Source organism: Mustela putorius, unplaced genomic scaffold (genome assembly GCF_011764305.1).
Source record: "Mustela putorius furo isolate JIRA1106 unplaced genomic scaffold, ASM1176430v1.1 tig00000174_pilon_pilon_pilon, whole genome shotgun sequence".
Classification (NCBI taxonomy): domain Eukaryota; kingdom Metazoa; phylum Chordata; class Mammalia; order Carnivora; family Mustelidae; genus Mustela; species Mustela putorius.
The window spans coordinates 40,071,679-40,094,134 of NW_025421304.1; the positions used below are offsets into that span (position 1 = coordinate 40,071,679).

A 22,456-nucleotide genomic window follows, 5' to 3' on the forward strand; every position below is an offset into this window, starting at 1 on the left:
AATGCAGGGCCCCGGGAAGACCGATTGTACGGAGTTCAGCTCGGCGATCCCACGCCACTCTGCTGCACTTGGAAGCGTCGCTCGGAACCTAAAGTATTTAACGTAATGTGCACAGACAACCTGGCCGCCATTCCCAGGGGCTCTCCCCAAAACGAAGGGCAAGCATCTTCATAAAAACGATGTGGAAAATCTCCCATCCGCTATCCCGGTCGCGGGGAGCACAGACACCACAGGGCAAGGCAGGAGCCCCTCGGGCCGCCCTTGCCCAGCAGCTTCCCGCACCGCACTGCTGAAAGCCGGCACGCCGGGCCGGGAGCTCAGACCCGGTCGCTGGAAACGTGACCGCGGCCCCTGCGGGAGCCGGCCCGGAACCGCGGGTGCGCCGGGCGCGCGGCGTCACTGCGCTCAGTCCATCTCCCCGGAGGAGACGCGAGGCTGAGCGAGCTAGCGCCCCGCGAGAGCCCGCAGACAGGCCCCGCACCGGCTCTCTCGGGTGCGGGAAAACGTCCCGTGCCCCGCCCCGCGCTCCGGTGCGGCTCCCGCAGGGTCCGGGGACGCAGGGAGGCCCCGGCCGCCGCCGGCGCACACCCCCAGCCTCGGGGCCTCGGGCGCGCGGGCGGCTGCACAGGCCGGCGGGTGGGGGGGCGGCGCTCCGGGCAGCGAGCCGCCACCGAACCTACCTGCGGCCGCCTCAGGCTCGGGTCCGGCGGGCCCGGGATAACGGCGCCTCCGCGGCGAACACGCCTCGCGTCTCCATTCGGGGCTGTTTACTCCCAAGTCTCGCGAGACTGCGCGGCCGGGGCGGGGAGACCGACGGCGGAGAGCGCTGGGAGCGCCAGCCCCGCCCGCCGTGCGTCCCCTGCGTGCCCGGCGCCGGCCTGCGTGCGCGCTCCGGACGCCGGGGGACGCCGGGCCCGGGGCTGGACGACGGACGAAAGTCTCGCGACACTTGCGGCCCGGGACGGGGCGGGGCAGGAGGGGGAAAGGGGGCGTGGCGAGCCTTGGGTCCAGGTCGGGGGCGGCGCTGGTGGGAGGTGGGGTGGGCCGTGGGTTTGGGGTCCGAAAGCGGCCGCGCGCGGCCCGGGCCCACGGATGACGGTCCTGGCGGAGCCGCCAGCGTTTGCCGTAAACTCCCGAGGGCTCCGAGCGCAGCGCCCTGTCCCTGGGGCCCGGGGCCGGGCTCGGGCGGCACCCCCAGGCACGGCCCTCTGCAGGCCTCGGCCCATTTGCCCGACGCGGCCGGCTCCGGCCCGGGGACCCGCACTGGAAGGCGAAACCCCCGCCGCAGCTGCGCTTGCTCCGCCCCAGTCCGCGCGTGGCCGGGACCCTGATGCCCTGCGGCTACCCCAGTGGACGAAACGAGGCTCGGTGCGCTCGACTGGGAAACGCTGGCCTCCCCCAGACGGATCGCGGGCCCTCCTCCGCCCACGTGCCGGAGGGGCCGCGCTCGGCGCTGGGCACGGGTGGGGGGCGGGAAGCGTGGTTTTGGTCGTGCGGTTGGAAGATGATGTGCTGCACGGCCGGGGAACACCGAACCCCCCGCAGCCCCGCGGTAGCGCAGAGGGGCGCCGGCCGTGCAGCACCGCGGGGCACTCGGTGTTCCTGGGTCGTTCTAACCGGACCGGCTTCCACACTGCGTTAGCACCCCGTCACTCACGGGCTTTCATCTCGGGCAAGGCGCAGCGCGGCTCTTCCACCTCACCTGCCCTACCCGAAAGTACCCACCTCCCAGCGTGAGGGTTGAACGAAACGCGGGTTCGGTACATCTAGACCCGCCCGCACCTGATGAAGTTCTTCTTCCCATTCTGAGATCGCCCCGATGTTGGGAACTTCGGAGAATTCTGGACTCTTTGGCATGGTAAATCTCGATGTTAAGCAGTGCCTGCTACCACCAAATAATACACTTGATCTTAAACTTAACTGTGGTGTTCTAAAGTGGGGTGAATTGGTCTAAGCCACGGTTCTCTTAACAGGCCTTGAAGTCACTGTGCCACTGAATACACAACCCAAGTGTCACAGGCTGACTTGGCTAGTGAGCTGCAAACACCCTTGTCACGGGATAGTGAAGCCCCAAAGCAGGGAAAAGCACACTGCTGCCAGCCCCCAGAACCCTATAAACTGAAGGGGGGATGAGATGAGCAACGGAGGTTTGGAAATCAAAGAAAGGATGAGAGCCACAGGATCCTGTCCGTCTTCCACCACTCCCGGTTCTGAAATCACTGCATGCTTTATGGGTATAATAAAGAATTTGCAAATTCCACGGGAAGGTAAACCTTTATTCAAACTAAGTACTATTTGAAAGAATAACAGCTGAGCCAGTAGTGAGACAGGCACACAGGCAGACTGGTCTTGGTTGAGGAGGGCACGTGGTGTCCAGACTGATGACACCGCCCAAACCCCCTGGTTGCAAAATGCGGTAAGGTTCTGAGTAATGGAGATTAAAACAGAAAGACTCCTCCGAAGAGCTCCCTCTTTGCTGACTCCCTTTCCACTCTTCCTCCAACCCACCACAATCAACCTTCCATCCCCACCATGAGGTAAAATGGCTCATGGAACACCAGCAGCAATCTACAGGGTGCTGAAGTCAATGATCAAAATCTACTTTCATCTACTCAACCTATCAGGGGAATGAGATCAAGAAATCTAGTTAGTCCTTTCGAAAGATTTAACAGACACGTGGTTGTGCACAAGTTTCTTGCTGAATTACAAGCTTTTAATGAATTACTACCGCAGGTGTTCATTGATTAACTTTTCGGTAATTTTAAAGTAATTGTTTCTATGGGGGAAATATCTCTCGTCCCAAATACACACATGGAACAAAACCTCTTCCACAGGAAGCAGAAGCAGCCGTTTTTACTGTTAAATTTTCAGTTCACAGATTATTTTAAAGGTTCTTAATTTCCCATATTCTTAGTAAGAAACCCCATCTCCAGTGGCCCAATGATGATTCTCAAATGGGTTCTGGGAAAAGGTGTATTATCAGAGGAAACCTAAGGAAGATTCTTGGTTTTGATCTTTCACTAGCTTTACACCCAACAGCTTTTGCACTGGTCCTGCCAAGCAGAGAATTTGCAAACATCACTGACATGATTTACTTATTCTCATCATGTAACAGTGACTCCCTACATCACCTATAAATAGAAGACACGGCTGAGTCCCATAACTCCTGGGAGGAAAACAAGGTGCTTGTACATGTACAGCTGCAGCTGCTTACTACATGTCAATTACAATTCAGGTCGATGTGGCAGAAGTCAAATTTTCTCTAGTCTTAATGACCATAGGTTGACTATTAGGGGAGGGAAAATTGCTGAATGTGACAAAAGGCAGGCCTCCAAGAGGACTCCCATCAGCACCTTCTGTGCTGCATAACACCGCTAGCAAGTTTTCACATCTGAAAGGTCTTCTTTTGTGTAATGAGGGCCTGGTCTATACGTGGAAGAGCTTCTGAATTCAACCACTGAGCATTTGAGTCCCAAGTGAGATCGGGAAATACTGAGGCAATGGCAGTGGCAAAATCGTGGGTGTGACATAAAGGCATGCCCAGGTCTAACTCCTGATGGAATACCATACTCAGAAGAAGACAATTCCAACAATTCCTGATTTCAGCCAATTTACTAGTTTCTGCATCAGTGTCACAGTAATAAGCTCCAAATTCTTAACTTGCACACAGTGTCACATTAATATAGAGATTTGTCGTTGCTGAAGCACTAGAGAGTGGTCCCCAAAAATGTCTGGCTTTGTGAGGTCTGAGCCAAAAACATTTATTTCACAGTAGGTGTCAAAGCTAACCCCTATCGTGGGGGAGGGGGTTGCACACAACGATCACCCCAACAAAAGCGTTCACTGTAATGCGTAGATTTGTTACACAAGCCAATGAGTTTCTAACTTATTTTAACACATACATCATATCACACACATCATTTGTCCATATTTTAACCACTATTCCCTAAGTAACTGATGCTTACTCCCATAACTCTACTATAAGAGAATATTACATAGAAAAGTGTATGAAAACCAGATATAACAAGCTCTGAAGGGCCAAATTTCAGTTATAAAATGGGTCACAGGCTGAGAAACCACCACTTAACCACAACAATTATAAATCAAGAGATGACTAAGGGTCGACCATCGTAGGTTCGATTCTAAGGATGAATTAATTCCACAGGAGATTAAAAAAAAACAACCAACAGAATGTATAATATTACACACGGCAAACTTATAGCCCAAAATCGGGTAGGCATGTTTAGTATGAAGAGGAATAAGCTAGAAGAATTTCAAGACCCCATAAGGTTCCACATTAAGCCACCTTAGCAAGACATCTTTTTTACAGTAACTGCCCCATAAATGAACTTGCCCAGATGTACAGAACATACACACACACAGTTCCCTAGTGGAATATCACTTGAAGAGCAGCATTTTCATACACAGAGTCAAACAGAGCTATACAATAGGACACACGTGGATTTCTACTGCTAATTACTGCTAATTAGCGATCTTACTTATAAAATAACACTTTTAAATACTCTTTCCTGATGAACATTCAAAAAACAATACTGGAATTCATCTACAGAAATAAATTCCCGTAAACAACATTTGGAATCGAGAGCTAACAAGTACTATGTATTTCAGTAACGGATTGCTGTAGCTCCTAGAACAACATAAATCACACAGCTTGGAGAGAGTGTAGAGGGAAAAAAAAAAGCATCACAATTTAGGTTCCCTCGATACGTTCCTGTGCCTCGGTCACTGTGTGCCCTGTGCCATCCACGTGATGCGGCCCTCGTGGTTTTTCCACAGCATTCTCTAAAAGTATTATGTGTGCTTTGCAAATGATGAGTCAACAGTATGCTACATAACCAGTAATAGAAGAAAATACTGAAGGTAAATTAAGCGTGTTCTTCCAAACGTCAGAATACTGCAGGTTCCCAGGAGGTGGCGAAACTTCCCAAACCATCAGGCAGTTTCACGCTTTGCAGGATAAGGCCTCCTTACGTAAAGAACGATTGAGAACATTTGCTCCCCACACCCAGAGCCACTCGGGCATATACTGTGCAAAAAGAAACTAAAAATGAAAGAGAAAAAGGTTAGAAGGTTAGAACCCAAAGCATAGACCTTAAGTGTCAATATATGACTCAATGCAATAAATGCCACCAAATTAAATACAAAAAAAGAAAAAAAAAATCCTCAGGTGCTCTTATACCAAGCACCTACTTTGGCCTAAGAACCTATGCTAGAATCCATGCGAGTACAAGAAACAGGACCGCCGCCCACCCCACGTCCCCGCCCCAATGAGAGGGACAGACAGGCGCAGCACTACAATCCCATCCTTATTTAAGTGGGTACCAGTAACATATCCACTTGGTTAAGAATGACAAAAACCACTCCGGGAATAAAAGGTAGGTGAAATGGATCAATGCATCCACGATCAGTACAGTGTGAGAAAACTGGGCTGTGAGGGGCACACTGGGCTGAAATTAGTCAAAAGCGCTGTGACAAAAAGAAATCAAAAACGCTGGGACACTGGGCTGCAGTCCTGAGACGTGATGGGGACAGCCTGGGCACACGGGGAGGCGGTCCTGCTGACCAAGCTCTACTCCAAGGCCTCTCTGCCAGGGCCCTTCCCCCACCCCCGCCCCCAGGGGAATATATGGCAACGTCCAGAAACGTTCCTGCTTATCACACGTGGGTGCTGCTGCTACTGGCATCCAGTGGGCAGAGGTTGGGAACGCTGCTGAACATTCTAGAGTGCCCAGGAGAGCGTCCCCATGAGGGATTATCCGACACCAAAGGCCAACAGCGCCGATGGGGGGAACCCTGTGCTGTGCTGACGGGTCTGTCCAAGACGGAGCGGAGCACAAGCTCTACTTGTATGGAAAGGAAGGGAGATGAATGGGAGGCCTGACTCAATCATTACAGCGTACAACACTGGATCTTGGGGTTGTGAGTTCAAGCCCCAGAATGCGCACAGAGCTTACTTTAAAAAAAAAAAATCGGAAAGAAAGGGAGATGAACACGCCACTGACAAGTGCTAAAATGCTAGCCTTGAACAGAAATAAAATAACAGAGGTCACCCTGGACCCAGGGAAGCCACACTGAACTGGACGAGGTCCCAGTATCAGGGACAGCCGCAGCCGGCCACCGCAGGTTCCAGAGAAGCTCTGGCTGACCTCCTCAGAGACAGGAGCCCTGTATCTGCATCTGGCCAGGAGCCAGGGGAAACGTTCTGGGGACATGACTAACATCTCTCTGGACCTCGTTAAAGAGCCAGGATTTTGTGAGGGAAATACTGGGGTACCTTCCTTGGAGCTGCTGTTTTAAAGCGAAAGACTCTAAGTGTAAGGAGATAAAAGAAGTCAGCTTCGGGTCGCGTAGGAGCACCCTGGAAGTAGGGATGCACTCACCCTGGAAGGAGGGATGCACTCAAACGCAGAGGCACCTGCGACAGACTACAGAGCTGGACCGCCTCTTCCGAAAACACTGGTGCCCCTGCTGTCCTGGTTTTGCTTTCCACGGTTTCAGTTACCCACGGCCAAGGTCAACTGTGGTCCAGAAGCAGATGATCCTCCTGACCCAGCGCCCTGTCAACAGCCACCTAACGCGACGTCCCCTTACTCCCTGTCCTCACACAGGCATCTGATCATCTCACGTTCATCTCAACAAGAAGGCCACGAACTGTACAGGTATTTCCAGAGAGACCACATTCACGTAGCTTTGATTACAGGACACCGTTATGACTGCTCTATTTTATTACCAGGAATCGGTGTTAACCTCTCACTGTGCCTCACTGATAAACTAGACTTTATCACAGGTCTACCCGAACAGGGAAAAACACAGTTTTTATAGGGTCCAACACTACCTACGGCTCCAGGCGGCCACTGGATGCCATGGAACATATCCCCGCTGATAAGGGGAAGACTACCATGCATTTATTCAGCATTTATTTAGTGGAGAAGCTATCAACAACCAGAAATCTGTTTGTTCTTAATTTCCGCTCAACACGGCCACTGTCTGTCACAGGGGACCAGCAGCAGGACACACCCTGCCAGGTTCCTACAGGGCTACGCCTGGAACCGCTGCTGGCACACCACTTCTGGCTGATCCTAATGGGGTCTTAGCACCCCAGGGAGCAGGATGGAAAGAGCTAATGGAAGAGGAGAGAACTGCATCCTCTGGGTACTGACAGATTAGAAACTAAAGGGCTGACTCATGCACTTGTTTAGAGGGGGAGCGAGTGAGAGCGGAGAGCGGAGGGCTGGGTCTTTGGCTCTGGAAGGCTCTGTGCGCGTTCAGAGACCTGACTCACCAGTCCAGGCCTGAGAAAGGAGCTGTGCTCCCCTGCGACAAAAGCCAACAGTAACTGACAGCCCCTGTGGGGACCCAGAGCCAGAAGAGGACGTCAGCGGCCGATACCACGGACAACTGGACGGAACTCTGCACTGGCAATGCTTCGGTGTCTCCCAGACACTGGGATGGGAAGGACGTAGGTAAGAAATGGGGGTGGGAAGGAAGGAAAAGATCCCCAAGAACTTGGGCTGGACGCTCAGCCAGAGTTATTCCGAAGGGGGAAACAAAGCTACAGTGCCAGGGTATGGTTTGAGGCTCCCTTCCTGGCTGGCCGCGGGCATGGGAACCTGGGCTGTGCAGGAGGGCCCGGACCTCAGCTGCTGGCCTGCCTCTCCCCTGGACCTGCATCCCCAGGGCCTTGTCAAGGCCAAGTAGCTCCCCTCACCTCTAAATGCCACATCGTCTTTCTCCAAGAGCAACACAGACACACTACATGGGAACAGATACGCCTCAAGCGGGTAGGAATTCAGAGCAGACTGCACGCCAGTCCAGAGCTCAGCTGCCCCCAACCCTCTTGCCTGTCCCTGTGGCTTTCTCTGTCTTCCTACACCAGGAACACAGCCCCTGGAGTTATAAGCAAGACTGGTCAAGTTGTCAAGTTAGTGGCTTATCAACCTAACACATAAGCATGTGTTTCTGGCCTCCACGTCAAGTAACCCAAACAGAAGGCCAGAGGCTCTTCCGCCAGCCTTACTCTGTGTTCCAAAGCTGAAAACTCAGCCTCATGCAATTCTGAAAATGGGAAGAAAGGCTCCCAAAACAACACTGATAACTAAGTTAACTATTAAAGCCAAGACATCCGACTGCTTTGTAGCTGCTTTAAGTGCAAAGCATTTTTTTCTGTTTTCTGCTCACAAATCGTTAAGACATCTCGCATAACACAGAGAAGATGCCATCGTCTAACTCCATGAATCCCAAGAAAGTACAAAAGGCCAACTCATACAGCTCCTGCGTGGGAACGGGGCTGCGCAGACATCCGTAAGGGCTGGGGCCCGGCAAGGAGTGAGGGCTCCCCCCCGACCGCTGAGCAAGCTCATCACAAAGAACCACTGACACAGACTGAGCACCGGCTCAGATCAGTAAAAGGCTGTGAAACCACGCTAGAGGCCATCCCGGCAGGGGCTCCCGAAAGGGTCAGGGCACAGCAGCAGCGCCCTGCTCTCCACCCCGACACTCTCACTTCAAACCTCCTCACTCTGCAAGCCCCCCCTCCCGGGAGTCAGCAGACGACAGCCCCTGCTCGCCACTGTGGCTTCCCTGCCGCCCCCTCCACGGTGCTCTGGGTCCTGCCCGCGCTGCCGGGAAGCACACCTTCTCTCCCCTGTCTTCAGGCCATTCTCCTGCGCATCCCCTTCCCGCCAGCACTTGCTCCCAGCCACGTCTCTGCTGCTGTCAACGGATTAACAAATACACCTGCTTCCTCCGTCCCAGTCCACCTGCCTGCCGCACCCCACAGCCTTATTTGCGGAGCCTGCGATTTCCAACTCACCTGCCCGCTGCAATCCACAGCTCCCTGAAGAGCTCCCAAAACTGCCTCCATACAAGACACTGAGCATTTTCCAGATCCTAGAGCCCACACAGGCCAGCTTTCCCTCTTTACTCAAGCCCTAACTTGGAAGACTGACCAGGATGAGCACAGACATTTCTTTACATGGTGTGTCTGGCACATCAAACTTCCTCCAGCAAACTCCTTATGGGCTAAACATTAACAGAGGAGTGAATAAATCAAGCTCCTTCTTACTAAAGAAACTTTCAGCCAAATATTTCGATAAAAGGAAAAACTAATTGCTGCTTTTCTTATCTATGGATGTGGTGATGGCAAATTTAATAATCTTTATGCAAAGAGCCCCCAGGAATCCTGAGTAATTTATACTCCTGCCACTTCCTAGACTAAAGCAGCATTCTTCCATCTCTACAGGGCCACACGAATCAAACTATCAGTAAGAGCAGCACGGAGAATTTCAGCGACTTCACCAGAACCACTATGAGTGTCAGGTTTAAGAATCAGAATGTGCAATTCCCCCGTTTCAGCAGCAGGCTCCAGTCGGATTGCCACGTATCATTCCGAAAGGTTGAGGCTGCATCAACCTAATTGTAAGAGTTGAGCGCATCCTGTTACCTGGATAGAATGGGACCAGTATCCTGTGGTCCTTTTCGAGATGCCAAGGGTAGAAACGGCATGGTGCGCGTACACTTTGGGCGAAGGCACCAGCCACGGGCACTTGTGCAGAAAGCTGCCAGGTGCAGTCACGTTGGTTGCCACATAGAATGGGATGAGACTCTGTACAAAGATGCCTTGGGAAGCGTACTCATACTGCAGGGCTCTGCTGAAGTGGTCTAAATAAGCCTGTTGAGACAGAGCAGGGGCAAAGACTTAGTGGGCGGGGGTGTTTGGGGGGGGACTTGGAAGAAAATTCAGAAGAAAACAGCCTTGCTTATTACCATGTCAGGTAAAAGTACAGCAGAAATAGACACGAGTTGGACACAAAAGGCTCCGCAAACTGGACCGAACCATATAAGCAATGTCCTCCTGCTTTATGACTTCGCTTTCCAATTGGGAATACATTACCTTAGAAGCAGAATACGCAGCCAGCTGGGGCGTCGGCTTGCAGCAGGAGCCGGAAGAGATGGTGACAACGGCACCCTTCTTTCTCTCCACCATCCCTGGTAACACCATATGGACCATCAAACTAGCTGCAGCAATATTTACATTGATGATGTCCCAGAGTTTGTCCTCGGAGACCTGAGTAAAATACTGGGGGTAGGGATAAAACACGCCTACGTTATTCACCAAGATGCCAATGTCTTTGTCTTTCAGAGCTTCTCGAATCGGGTCGTAGATCTCGCGGCCGCTGCTAAAGTCCGCAACTATGACCTCGGTTTCCACTTTGTAGGTGTCGGCTATGTCTTTCGCTACCGTCTGCAGCTTGTCTTGGCTGCGGCTGATCAAGATGATATTGAGGCCACGGCTTGCCAGTTCCTCTGCGTAGGCTCTTCCGATCCCATCGGTCGCACCTGCGATACAGGCCAGGGAAAGTGAGCGGGCTCATCTCATGCTGGGACCTTCAGAGCAAACCTTAAATCTCCTGTTTCTGGGTTTCAGCTGAGAAGGGGTCACACTAGAAATCAACCCAGTTCTCACACTGGTCACTGTGTCGGGTACAGTGTCGCATCCAAGTATCACCGACACCTTTAGTCAAACACTCTCGCAGACACCCTGACAAGCAGGGGAAGGGAGCTTCAGGTTCACCGAGCTGGGTAGGAGACACAGCAGGAAATGGTTTTCAAACTTGTATCTGGCTTACATGAGTGTTAGGGAGGTAATAACTCCCTATTATAATGATAATAATGATACATCAAAAGATGGGAAATAATGATAAATCAAAATGAAATTTAAAATAAGGGAGCGGGCGGTGACAATTTCTAAGGACAATCTCAAAAGGGACCGAAGGTGGGCTGAGGCAGGACCGGGAACAGGAGGACAGAGCAAGGACAAACATCGTTCCAAGAGGAGGGCGCTAAGAAACGGTGACCGGCATCACGACACATCACGGTGAATTCAGTGACTCCTTGAATAAGGCAGCCCACTGAGAACGCAGCCTCAACAGGAGAGAGGACTGTGCTCTGAAATCGGGCCAGGACCACATCTCCTTTCTTACCACTCACGACTGCCCATCTTCCGTACTGCTTGATCAGATCCGCTCTGCTCACCAGGCGCGGGATGAAATGCAGCCTGACCAGACTATAGAAATCACAGATGACCGTGATGCTTTTCCTAGCCGTGTACCAGGCTCCGACCAAGGCCAGAGCTTCCATGTAGCAACTGCAGGACCTGGCGATCTCCCTATACAAGAGGTAGAAGCTGTCCACGGCAGCCATGGCGGCCTGCACGGAAGAGGAGAGAGAGGTGCTCTTTTGCTCTTTGCTTGATTATGTCAGTGGAACACGCAGAGTCGGAATGAAGGCAGACATCCAAGGATGTCAGAGCTTGTCAGTGAGGCACTCAAATAACGGAAGCGTTTCAAACGCACGTACCCCAGGGACCCGCTCAATGTAGAGTCTCGTTACCATCTGCAGCTCCGGAAGTCCTTTCCTCCCAAGGAGATCAGTCAACGTGTAACTACCGAGAGCTTTGAGATTCCTATGAAAATCCAGGCACCGTGGGGCATGTTGTAGATACAGAGATAAACACAATATGCTCTGTGCCCTAAAAAAGCTCCTCGCCCGGCAGTGACAGACACAGACTTCCAATTCCTGTAACAGCTCAGAGGTGTGTTTACGTGTCTGCTCCTCCGTCATCAGCCCTCAGAGGGCCGCCCGCCCACGCGGAGACAGAGCCAGAGGAGCAGCAGCACGAAGACGGCGCCTTGGCCAAAAAGAGCTCACAGTCCATTTGAGGTAAAAATTACCTATAGCGAACTTTCACATAAATTATATTAGATATACGTAATACGCATAAACGTTGATTTACAAAGAAATACAAAAAATTACCCCAAAAATTACCAAAAAATCCCAAGCTTGAGGAACTTTTTTTTTTTTTAATTCTATTTATTTCTTTGACAGAGACACAGCGAGAGAGGGAACACAAGCATGAGGAGTGGGAGAGGGAGAACCGATTCCCCTGCTGAACAGGGAGCCCAATGTGGGGCTCGATCCCAGGACCCCGGGATCATGACCTGAGCTGAAGGCAGACACTTCATCGACTGAGCCCCCCAAGCACCCAAGGAATGGGTTTTCTGAAACAACAAGAAAGCGAGCACTCCTCAGTCTTACTGCTATCACGGGCACCCCATCTCTGCCCTGCGCCTTACAGCTAAGGAAAGAGTCCCGTACGACTCCTGTACGTACCCACGTGGCAAGCATTTACAAAGTCCTTACTACGTTGCATGGACCGTGACTGATGCAAAGGATTCCAATATGAGTTAAACTGCACCCAGGAGAACAGAAGGACACTTAAGAAACTATTTTAAATGCCGTATGAACGGCTTTATGTGTCCCTGTGGTGGGAGACTTGACCCTGCAGAGGCAAAGGCCTGGTGCCACCACGGCTGATGAACTTGGGTCCTAGCCCAGACCTGAGAACCACGGAGGCGGGATCCAGCTGCGTGCTGTCTCCGAGGGACGAGCAGCGAAGGGATCCCAAGAGCCTGCAGTTACATTACGGGGAGCTCTGATGCGCATGGACTCAAAGGTTTCCTTATTACACGAAGGCTCTGCTATGCACGGACTCAAAGATTTCCTTATTACACGAAGGAAAAGTTGACTTTAATCCAAAATATGTATGTAACATTTATGGGAATGGCCGCTCTTCAAAGTCCCCTTGAAACAGAAAAAAAAAAAAATCGTGAAGCTAAGAGAATTCCCAATGACAGCAGCAAAAATGGGCCTAAGATGAAGGAAGAATGAGGGAAGGCGCCGCCGAAGGGCGATGCAGGCCTGAAGAGGTTCTGCAGAGTGACAATGCGCGAAGCGGGAAAAAACCAACCAGCCACTGAAATGGAACACATTCTAAGAGCGGCAGCGTCCTGCGATAAAAGGCCTAAGATAATGGAAAACCTGTTGACCACAGAGAAGGGTATGTGAATGTATACATACACACAGGGGTAGATACATCAAAGTATAATCCAAATTACAAACCAAGAAAGGACACGTGGAATCAGGACAGAAAACTGGAGACAGGAGCAGACAGTAGGATTCCCAAATGCCCCACAACAAGGACACAATCTCTCAAGCCGGAAGGGGCACACGGCTACCATATTACTAACTGAACTGACGTCACACGACTTTAAAGGAGTGTTTTCCCCAAATGGCAGAGAGAACAACGGAAGCTGGGCCATCTCAGTTCCTGTCTGTACAGGCCATATCCTGGGGTTCTGCTCACAGAGACGTACCCCCACAAGAATGCCAAGACTGATCAGGAAAAGAAAACACTATAAACTTTATGAACGCCACAAGCCAAATCTGTAATAATTTAACAACAATTAAATGCTCCTTTGGGGGGCACCTGGGTGGCTCAGTGGGTTAAGGCCTCTGCCTTCGGCTCAGGTCATGATCCCAGGGTCCTGGGATCGAGCCCTGCATTGGTCTCTCTGCTCCATGAGGAGCCTGCTTCTCCCTCTCTCTCTACCTGCCTCTCTGTTTAGTTGTGATCTCTGTCTGTGAAATAAATAAATAAAATCTTTAAAAAAAAAAAATGCTCCTTTGGGGTAATTTGTCTTCAAGGACCATACTGGCTGAGATTTTCTGAGGTCTGAAGTTATCAGCATCAACGGAATGTGGGCTGAAGAGGCCCTTCCTGTCCTGACCAGTCTGCCCTAGAGAAGGCAACAACACCGGGAGGGCTGCTCCCAGACCGGCGCAAATACATTCCCAGTTAGCATCATGTCTCAAATACGTCCACTCTCTTCCCGCGGTGCAGGAATGCCCCTCCAAGCTTCCAGCCACTAGAGAGGAGGAGGAGTGTCGTGTGACCCTTGTCAAGGGCCCTTGCTCTGCAGCTCAGTACACAGCCAAGTCCCTGCGGAGGGAGCTGGCGGACTGGGCATGCCCTTGACCTGGCATGCCCCCAGCATGCCTGCAATGGCAGCAGCCCCCAAACAAATGACCGAAACAGTAATTTCTTCCAAGAAAGGACATAAAAATGAAATCCCATGTTAAACCTTCCCTTTGAGGAGTTCCTGAAATAAATCCTTCAAAGTGTGCATGTGCCTTCTGCTGTTAACTAATCTAATACGAAGCCACAAGGAAAGTAAAAGCAAAAAAGTATAATATTTGTGGGTACTAGTCCTTTTCCAACACAGTGTAATAAAATTAGGGATAACGAAACAACAACAAAAAAATCTGGATTCTTAGAATATTCGATCTGTTCTCCTAATAACAGGTGGGTGGGGGCACCTGGGTGGCTCAGTGGGTTAAGCCTTCGGCTCAGGTCGTGATGTCCGGGTCCTGGGACGGAGCCCTGCTCGGGATCCTGCTCAGCGGGGAGCCTGCTTCTCCCTCTGCCTCTCCTCCCTGCTCCTACTCTCTCTTGGTCTCTCTCTCTCTCTAATAAATAAATAAATAAATCTTAAAAAAAAAAATTATGGGTTGTATTTACGCTACTAAAACACTATTTTCAATGAAAATTTATACCCCACGTATGGAGATCTACGGGGCTGCCAGCGAAGCCGTACTTGTGGGGAAGGTAAGTGCAGGGTCCTCAAGGTTCTCCCTAAACAGGAGCAGGTCAGACGCGGCCCACGGCACGGCCTCCTGCTGACGGGAAGCTGTGGAAAGGGCACTTCTTCCCCCTCAAACACAATTTTTCCCAAGAGTCTGAATGTTTGGAAGGAAAAACAATCACAAGCGGCCTGACACACAGAAGATTCCTGATTCTTCTGCTGGGGTCCTTACCCACCTTGGTTTTCTCTGCCCTTCCCTCTGCCGGTTCTGGGTGTTCAAGAGGAAGCTGGCGTCTTCAGGCCGACCTGCGAACAAACACGACATGAAACAAAGTCCTTTCTTTCGCCCTCACACCTCGGCAGATAGCTTGATAGACACATGAGCCAAAGCTTTTCAAAATTAAGGAAACACAAATTTTTATGCCATGAATCCCCTGTGCAGACGGCAAAGCCCTTCCTCATAGCAGAAAAAGGAAGACACCGACGCGTCTGAAGGAAGCCTCGGCTGGAACGTGCCTGCTTTTCCCGCACCTTCTCTCTTAAGGAACAGTTCATCAAACGGAAGGAAACCAGTTCCAACAGCTGGGAGAGAGGTGGCGCTCTGCACAGACACTGGGAGCTCCGGACACAAAGCCCAGGAGCAGGTGGGGAGGGGGAGCAGACCCGGCCATCCTCACTCCCGGCCGCCTCACACTCTCTCTCTCTCTCTCTTCCACGGCTCTGCCTGCAGGGCCCCTGGGCTCCCACAGGGGCTGCGGCCCCACAATGCCACCTTCCTGGCGGATTCCGGCTGGCCAAGGGAGCCCAGGCATCCCGCACTGTGTCATCAGCAGGCAGAGGTGGCGGGAAGACGAGTCCCTCGGTACGGGCAGCAGCCCCTTCTAGCACTTTCAGAATGCAGAAGGAAGGGACCTCTGGCCCCCCTTCCCCTTCCTCCACCACTCTGCTTCTGAAGCCCCCCCCCAGCACGCTGAGCTGCTCCAGGGCTGAGGCCAAACCCTACTCTGCTCTGCTTCCAGCCCCTTCCACCACAGGTAGCCCACGGCAAGGCGGCCACTACATGAAGCCACACTACGGGAATCTAGTTCAGCTCTCAGCCTATGCACTTTCTCATTCGCCAACTGGCAAGGGGACCACCAAACTCCCCCTACAGAAAGAAAACCCCACATGCAAAACCCGCCAGCGACCCCCCACTCAGGTGCAACAGAAAGGTGCACCCACTTCAGAAACATGGAGAACAGTGGTCTCAAGGGCCTTGGACCTGGCAGGGCCTGGCTTTCTGGCTCCGCCAGTCACACTCCCCTCCAGCCGTCCTGTCACAGGGGGACCAGGACAATATTCAACAACGCAGTTCCCCCGCACGCAAGCACCTTAAACACAGACTGTCACGGCTACCTCTGTTTTCCATCACGGAGAATCTGAGGGCTGCCAGTGTTCTAGGCCGGGTCTACAGCCTTGGGGGACAGCATGCCATCTCCTCACTCCCCAGACATGGCTCAAGATGCAGACCTGACTCACAGCCACCAAACTCACAGAAGACTGACATATTCAAACACCCCATTTACTTACAAACAATAACCTGTGTAGGCAGAATTCACCAAGATAAACAGCGCGACTCAGGGCACAGTGGCGAGGGCACTGCTGGGCTTCCAGACCCTCCTGAGCAGAGAGGAGCCAAGGGCACAGTCACTACAAAAGGACCAGCCCGCCAAGGAACGGTAACAAATTCAACAGGCTCCCAGCACAGGAAGTGCACCCGAGGGTGCCAAGGCGGCTGGAAGGGAAGGCCAGATTGTGAAAGGTCTTTGTGCCAAACAGAAGCGTGTGGACTGACTCTCTGAGTTAAGTCCCTTTTGCCACAGCAGGAAGCCGATCGGGTTTGTCGTAAAAGGTGGCTGGCAGCAGAGGGGGCAGCTGTGCGGATGCGGGCAGGAAGTGAAGGGTCTGGGACCCTCTTCCTTCCAGAAGGGGACAAGGCAAGGCTGAACAGAGACCACATGGCTTTGTGAAGACTCGTGCTGCTTCTCAGACAGACCAGACCTTCTCCTACATACGTTCCCAGCCTGATGGACTGGAAGTGGAAAACGACAGGACAGCAGACCTTCCCGACATCCTGTCAGCCCTCTCCCCACCCTGAGTACATGATGGAAAATAATGTCTTCCTAATGAAAGAAGAAATCAAGACTTCCCCCAAAGCCATTAATAACCAGGAAATCTCACAGAAATCCAGGTTTAAAGGAGTTTATTACACACTTAAGCCCAGAACCCTACCAAGATACCTAGCTGCACTTACCCCGCTATGAGGGTTTGACTAGGCCACTTCTCGGCAGACAGGTACTAGCCTAGAACGAAGTGAAGCCCACTATTTAGAAAGCAGCACTGCACCACAGTAAAATCCCGGCCCCCACCCAATCTGCTTGTAGAAGTTATAAAGCTTTGTTTTCCTGCCACTACAGAAAACTCAGTCATCAGTGAACCCAGTAGGAGAAAAGCAGGTGGAGGAAGAGAGAGAGAGCTGTCCCCCAAATAGGAAAAGAGCAATTCCCTATTGTCTGCCGGGCAACATTCATCAGCGCTGACGCATCAAATACGTGAAGGTCGTCCAGGTATACTACGAACTTCGGGTGATGGTGATGTGTCCATGCAGGTTCCTCCCTGACTTAAAAAAAAAAAAAAAGGCACCATTCTGGTGAGTGACCTTGACAGTGGGGGAATGCCCCACGTGTGCGGGATCAGGGGTCCGAGGGCCGTCTCTGTACCTTTCCCTCTGTTTTAAGGTAAACCTCAAATTGCTCCCAGAGGGTCCTAAAACAAACCCTAAAGGGTAACAGTGTAAGCACAAAAGTGTCATGGGATAATTACAGTCAAAACTCCAAGGGGCAAGTCTCACGTGAGGCAAACTCCTCACGTCTTCAGAGGATGGCTATGGGGGCGCCTGGCTGCTCAGTCCGTAGAACGGACGACTCTGGATCTCCCGGTCACACGTTCAAGCCCTAAGCTGGGTGTAGAAATAATAAAAGAAATAAAATTTTAAAACAGAACAGAACAAAGGCCTGCTGTGACATGTAACATTCTCCTGACCCAGAGATGAGCGGGCTCAGCCCAGCAGTGACAAGAGCCGGCAAACCTCACATGAAACCTTCATGAAGCAAGAGTTCTGGGGCACAAGTAGGCTCCACCACGGACATCACCAAGTTACCTAAACAAATGCGGCCCGACGGCAAAAGGCCATCAGACAGGCGGGCCAGACGCTTTCACACTTTCACGGAAACCAGCTAGCATGATGGGAGAAGACAGAGAAGCCCCACCAAACAAAGGCAGCGTGGGGCACCCAAGGTGGCCCTGGGAGCTGGCCACGCCCTAATCCTCCACCTCACGAATGCCCCACCTTTGCCCCACCTTCCGTGGCAAAGAGGCCTTTGCAGATGTGATTAAGCTAAAGACCTTAAAAGGAGCAGCTGATCCTGGATGATCCGGGTGGGGGCCACGGTGACTGCTATGACCACGCACGTGGCCTTGGAGGAAGGAGGCAGGTCAAAGTCGGGGGGATGCGGTCAAGAAGCAGAGGTCAAGGAGACAGGATTTCAAGACAGGAGGCTGCTGGACTTGATGGGGAGAGGGGTTACCCTCTAGAACGCAGGCACCTCTAGCATCTGGCAAAGGCAGGAAAGAGGTTCTCCCCAGAGCCTCTGGGAGTGACACAGCCTTGCTGACATCCTGGTGTTAGCCCGAGACGGATGCCAGACCTCCGACCTCCAGACCGGTGAGAAGTCTGCGGTAATCTGTTACAGCAACAATAGGAAACTAGGACGGACGATGGAAGACCAGGGAGACGGTCCGGCTCGTCTTCCGGACAGTACAGAGACAAGCTGCAAAGCCCGCACATCCCTTAAACCAAAAGCTTCTCGTGTTCGCAGGAGCCACAAACAGCCTCAGAGATTCCTATGATATTCCCCGGAGCGGGGCAAGCCTGAGGTGGTCCTCCCCACCCCCATCCACAGCCGCCACTGTCCAGCTTTTCAAAAAGGCTCCAGGGCTGGGGGCTTATTTCTCGTTAAGGTTTTTCATAAAGATCTTACTTCTCTCACCTGGAGTCTGCATCTGTTTTGCTGTAGGCACTCAATCCTACACCAGCTCAACCCTCCACTCGGTGCCGGTGCTCACTGATAAGCGCCAGCGCCCGCCAGGCGTGGGGTGCGCCGCTTCCCGCTCCTCCTTTGGCCACTGCACCGACACCCCGAGTTCCCATCTCCCGGTCTCCCCCACAAGGCCCTTCCCGCACCACTCTGGGTTCCGTTCGGCTGTTTCCCTTGTCTCTTGGTTCCCCACCCAGAGCACAAGCTTCTCAAGGGCAGGTGTATCCAAAACTAATTTTGCTGCCACTTGAAAAAACTGAAAAATATGCACAGAAGTTGTAAAACCTATTACACATACTTCAAAGAATAACCAAAGACCCGTGAGGCCACCCCACTCAGAAGCCCCCTAGCTTCTCCCCTGATCCCACCATCACCTTCTGGGCTCCCCAGGAGGGTTACCACCCTACTCAATTCTGACCTCCCGGTTCCCTTGCCCTTAAAAAAAAAAAAAAAATAGTTGTACGGTTACCCAGCAACTTTTCTGAAAGAAAAGTGTTCTGTTTTGTCTGGTTTGGAACTTTCTCTAAAGGAATCACAGCGTGTGTATTCTGGTGGCTTTTTTTTCACTCAGCGCTGTCTTCGAGACTTGTCCCTGTGATATACTTTCCCCGCGCACAACTGAGTCACGGGACAAACGCACCAGGCCATTCTATCGCTGATGGGCATTTGGGCTGGTGTCTTTCTGGCTTTTACCCTACAGTTAGGAACAGAGGTGCTGAACACACAGGTGCCCAAGTCCGTTGAAGGGACATACTGGAGTCACGCTGCCGGGCCACAGGGCCCCGCTGCATTCTGGCAGGCACTGCCCAAGCTGCTGGGCCAATCCCCACGGCACAGGCACAGTCAGCCAGCGTTAGTTCACAGTGTCCTCCCCAACTGGATGCACCAGTAGGTTCACCTTCGGCCCCCAGGGTGGCCTTGTAAGGGGGGGTAACACTCTGGCTTTAACTTTCATTTCCTGATGACTGGTAAGGTTGACTGCATCCTTATGAAGCTTCTCTGCTATCTGTGAGCCTGTTCCTAGCTTTTGCCCTTACTTCTACTGTGTTGTCTCCCTTCTCCCTCTACGTTCTAGATACTGTCTCTCTGTTTGCTCGCCTTGTAGTGCTTTTGATGAACTAACACCTCGATTATACGGCAGACAAACAGATCTATCTTTTTCCTGTATGCTTTGTGCTTTGTTGGGTTTCAGGTAAGAAATCCCCTCTTAGCCCCAGGACATAAAGGCATTTTCCATGATCGTTTTCTCGAATTTTTCACAATTTTGCTTTGCAGGTTTACGCTTTTAACCCTCCTGCGAGGGCTCGGTGGTGGTGTGAGGCTGGGATCGCCCCCACCATTAATATTCCTCCTCAGCAGCTGGTGTAAGTCTGTATAAAACATCTGTTTAAATAAATAGAAGCAAATACAGCTTTGGGTTCAAAGCTCAGATTTCACTCTTGAGGAGAAAGAAAAACGTAAGGAGCTTCTCAACCTGTGTCCGCACTCTCACAAAGTTCCTACGGTGCATTAGGACATTCTGGAGTTTCCTCCCCTTCCTTTGCCCACTTCCGGGCTACCACTAACCTGAACTCACGCGGAGCTCGGCAGAAAGGGCAGAAATGGGAGTTCTCATCCGAGATCCAATAAGCCTGGGTTTCAGGGCTCCATTTGGAATTTAAATAACAACGGCATCCATTCCTAGGTATCCACCCAATATAGCTTACACAAAAAACTTGTAGAGCCTACCGCAGGCAGCTCTGTTCACAATAGATAACACAGGGGAATAACCCAAATGTCTATCAACAGGCAAATGGGTAAACAAAATGCGATCTGTCCGCATAATGGAGTATCAGACAGCAATAAAAAGACGGAAGTGGGGGCGTGCCGCTGAAACAGACCCGAAAACACCACACTCAGCGGAAGACCAAACACCGTCTGATCCAATCTATATGAACTGTTCAGATCAGGCAAATCCAGGGACAGAGAGTACAACAGGGTGGCCAGAGCAAAGGCACAGCGGGAACGGGGAGTGACTGCTAACGGGGGTAGGATATTTTCCGAGGATGCTGGGAATGTTCTGGAATTAAACGGTGGGGGCTGTGGCACATAGTGAATGCACTGCTGTGAAGAGCACACTTTTAAAATGGCTAAGGGGATGAATTTTATGTCCTACGAATTTTCTGCCAATTTTTAAAATCTACTTAAAAAATACTGATTTGTTGAACTCTCTGCTCCTAGAATATTACTGTAGTGACTAAACCACAGACTCTGAAAATAGACTTCCTGGAGTCGGATCAAGGCTCTCCCCCTCCCAAGAGCTGTGCTGGATGAAGCTGAAGTTACTTCACCTCCGCGTTTTCCTCACGTTACCCGATGTTACCGAAACACGGAGATAAGAGGTCCAGCCTAAGATTTTAAGAATTAAATGAAGTCATACACGTAAAGCAGAGAACAGTCCCCAAACTAAAATGCTCAGTAAACCTTAGCTATTAGCTCCTCTAACTCCAGTGTTCAAGGTGAGCTAGCACCGGTCAGGGTTAGAACTCAGAGCTGGCTTTAAGCAAAGGGCTGGGTTTTGTTTGTTTTTTTTTCTTTCTTTCTTTTTTTCTTTTTCTTTTTTTTTTTTTAAAGATTTATTTGAGAGAGAGCAAGAGAGAGCACGACCAGGGGAAGCAGCAAAGGGGAGGGAGAAGCAGGCTCTCTGCCTGATCCCAGGACCCCCGAATCATGACCAGATCTGCAGGCAGCCAATTGAACCGACTGAAACACCCAGATGCCCCTAAGCAAAAAGCTCTGTCCCTCACACCTCACTGTTCTCTCAAACCTTAGGGGGCTGAGTTACAGTCACCCGTTTACAGATGGGGAAACTGAGGCCGGCAGAGATGCAAGTGACATACCCAGGCCCCCAAGGGAATTCGGATCGAGGTCTACGGAAGTCCAGAGGCCTGGCTAGCCGCCCCATTGTGAGACCCCCGCGGCGGGATTCCTGCGGGCATCACCGCCAGGGCTCCAGGGCTTGCTTGGGTCCGCCGGGCTGCACGTTCCTCTGAAGCAGGGGGCGGCTTCATGCATCTCCCAAGCCTTCCTCTCCCCAGCAGCCGGCAGCGCCCAGCAAACCCCAGCAAACCGCCGCGCTTCCTTCCAGAGCGCCCTGATTGCGAATTACTCCTAATTCAGAACAAAGACGACCACAAATGCCACTCCAACCAGTCCCCCAGAAAGGAGCACGGACAAAGGGGTGAGTCTCGGAGCCCCGCTGGGAGCCCCGGGCTGGGGTCCGCGGCCAGAGGGGCCGCGCTCGGGTGGGTGGGGTCCCGGGTCCGCCGCGTCCTGGGGGAGGGGGCGGACCCAGGACCGAGGGTCCTCCGGGGGTGCGACTCCGGGATGGAGCCGGGAAGGGGCGCCGTGGGGCTGGGGGGCGAGTCTGGAAGGAGGGGTGTCGAGGCGGGGGTCCGAGGGGACGGAGAGACGAAGGGGGTCCGGGGTGCCGATGGCGCCGAGGGGTACGGTCCCGGGGGGCGTGGCGGGGCGCACCGGGAGGCACGGGCCGAGGGACAGCAAGTGGGGCCGGGCCCTCGGGCCGGGCGCGGGGAGGCGCGGGGTGAGGTGGGGGCGTGGTACCTGCAGAGGCGGCGCAGTCTCGGAGCCGGTCCCGCCAGAGCCGCGCGGCCACCGCCCCCGTCCCCAGCAACACCCCCGTCACCACCGCCGCCGCCGCCGCCGCAGTTGCCGCGGGCCGCGCCCCCACGTGACCCGCGCACGCGCCGGGGGGCGGAGCCGTTGCGTGGCCCGCCCCTGGCGTCCCGACGTGCCGCCCCCCCAGTGCGCGTGCGC

At 52.5% G+C, this 22,456-nt stretch overlaps 2 protein-coding genes across 2 annotated transcripts in view; both read right to left on the minus strand.

Annotated features, from left to right (window-relative positions):
• MBTPS1 (membrane bound transcription factor peptidase, site 1) overlaps positions 1-833 on the minus strand; it is a 50,632-nt gene extending 49,799 nt beyond the window's left edge. The window contains exon 1 of the mRNA XM_004753905.3: positions 681-833. The gene's annotated coding sequence lies outside the window, so the exon portion shown is untranslated. The remainder of the gene's footprint in view (positions 1-680) is intronic.
• Positions 834-3,740: 2,907 nt separating this feature from the next.
• HSDL1 (hydroxysteroid dehydrogenase like 1) lies at positions 3,741-22,371 on the minus strand. Its single transcript, XM_045076375.1, has 6 exons — positions 22,244-22,371; positions 14,741-14,810; positions 11,004-11,229; positions 9,914-10,359; positions 9,464-9,691; positions 3,741-5,062 (listed from the first exon to the last, which is right to left on the minus strand). Exons 3-6 carry the CDS (start codon positions 11,221-11,223, stop codon positions 4,964-4,966), a joined length of 993 nt encoding a protein of 330 aa, XP_044932310.1. The 5' UTR covers positions 11,224-11,229; positions 14,741-14,810; positions 22,244-22,371; the 3' UTR covers positions 3,741-4,963.
• Positions 22,372-22,456: the final 85 nt, after the last annotated feature.

Coding starts and splice junctions, on each gene's coding strand:
- HSDL1 (XM_045076375.1), bottom strand. CDS start 11,223: ATGGCTGCCGTGGACAGCTTCTACCTCTTGTATAGGGAGATCGCCAGG. Junction 9,692..9,913: donor CTGCGTATTCTGCTTCTAAG/GTAATGTATTCC, acceptor CTGTCTCAACAG/GCTTATTTAGACCACTTCAG. Junction 5,063..9,463: donor ACTGGTCCCATTCTATCCAG/GTAACAGGATGC, acceptor TTTCATTTTTAG/TTTCTTTTTGCACAGTATAT.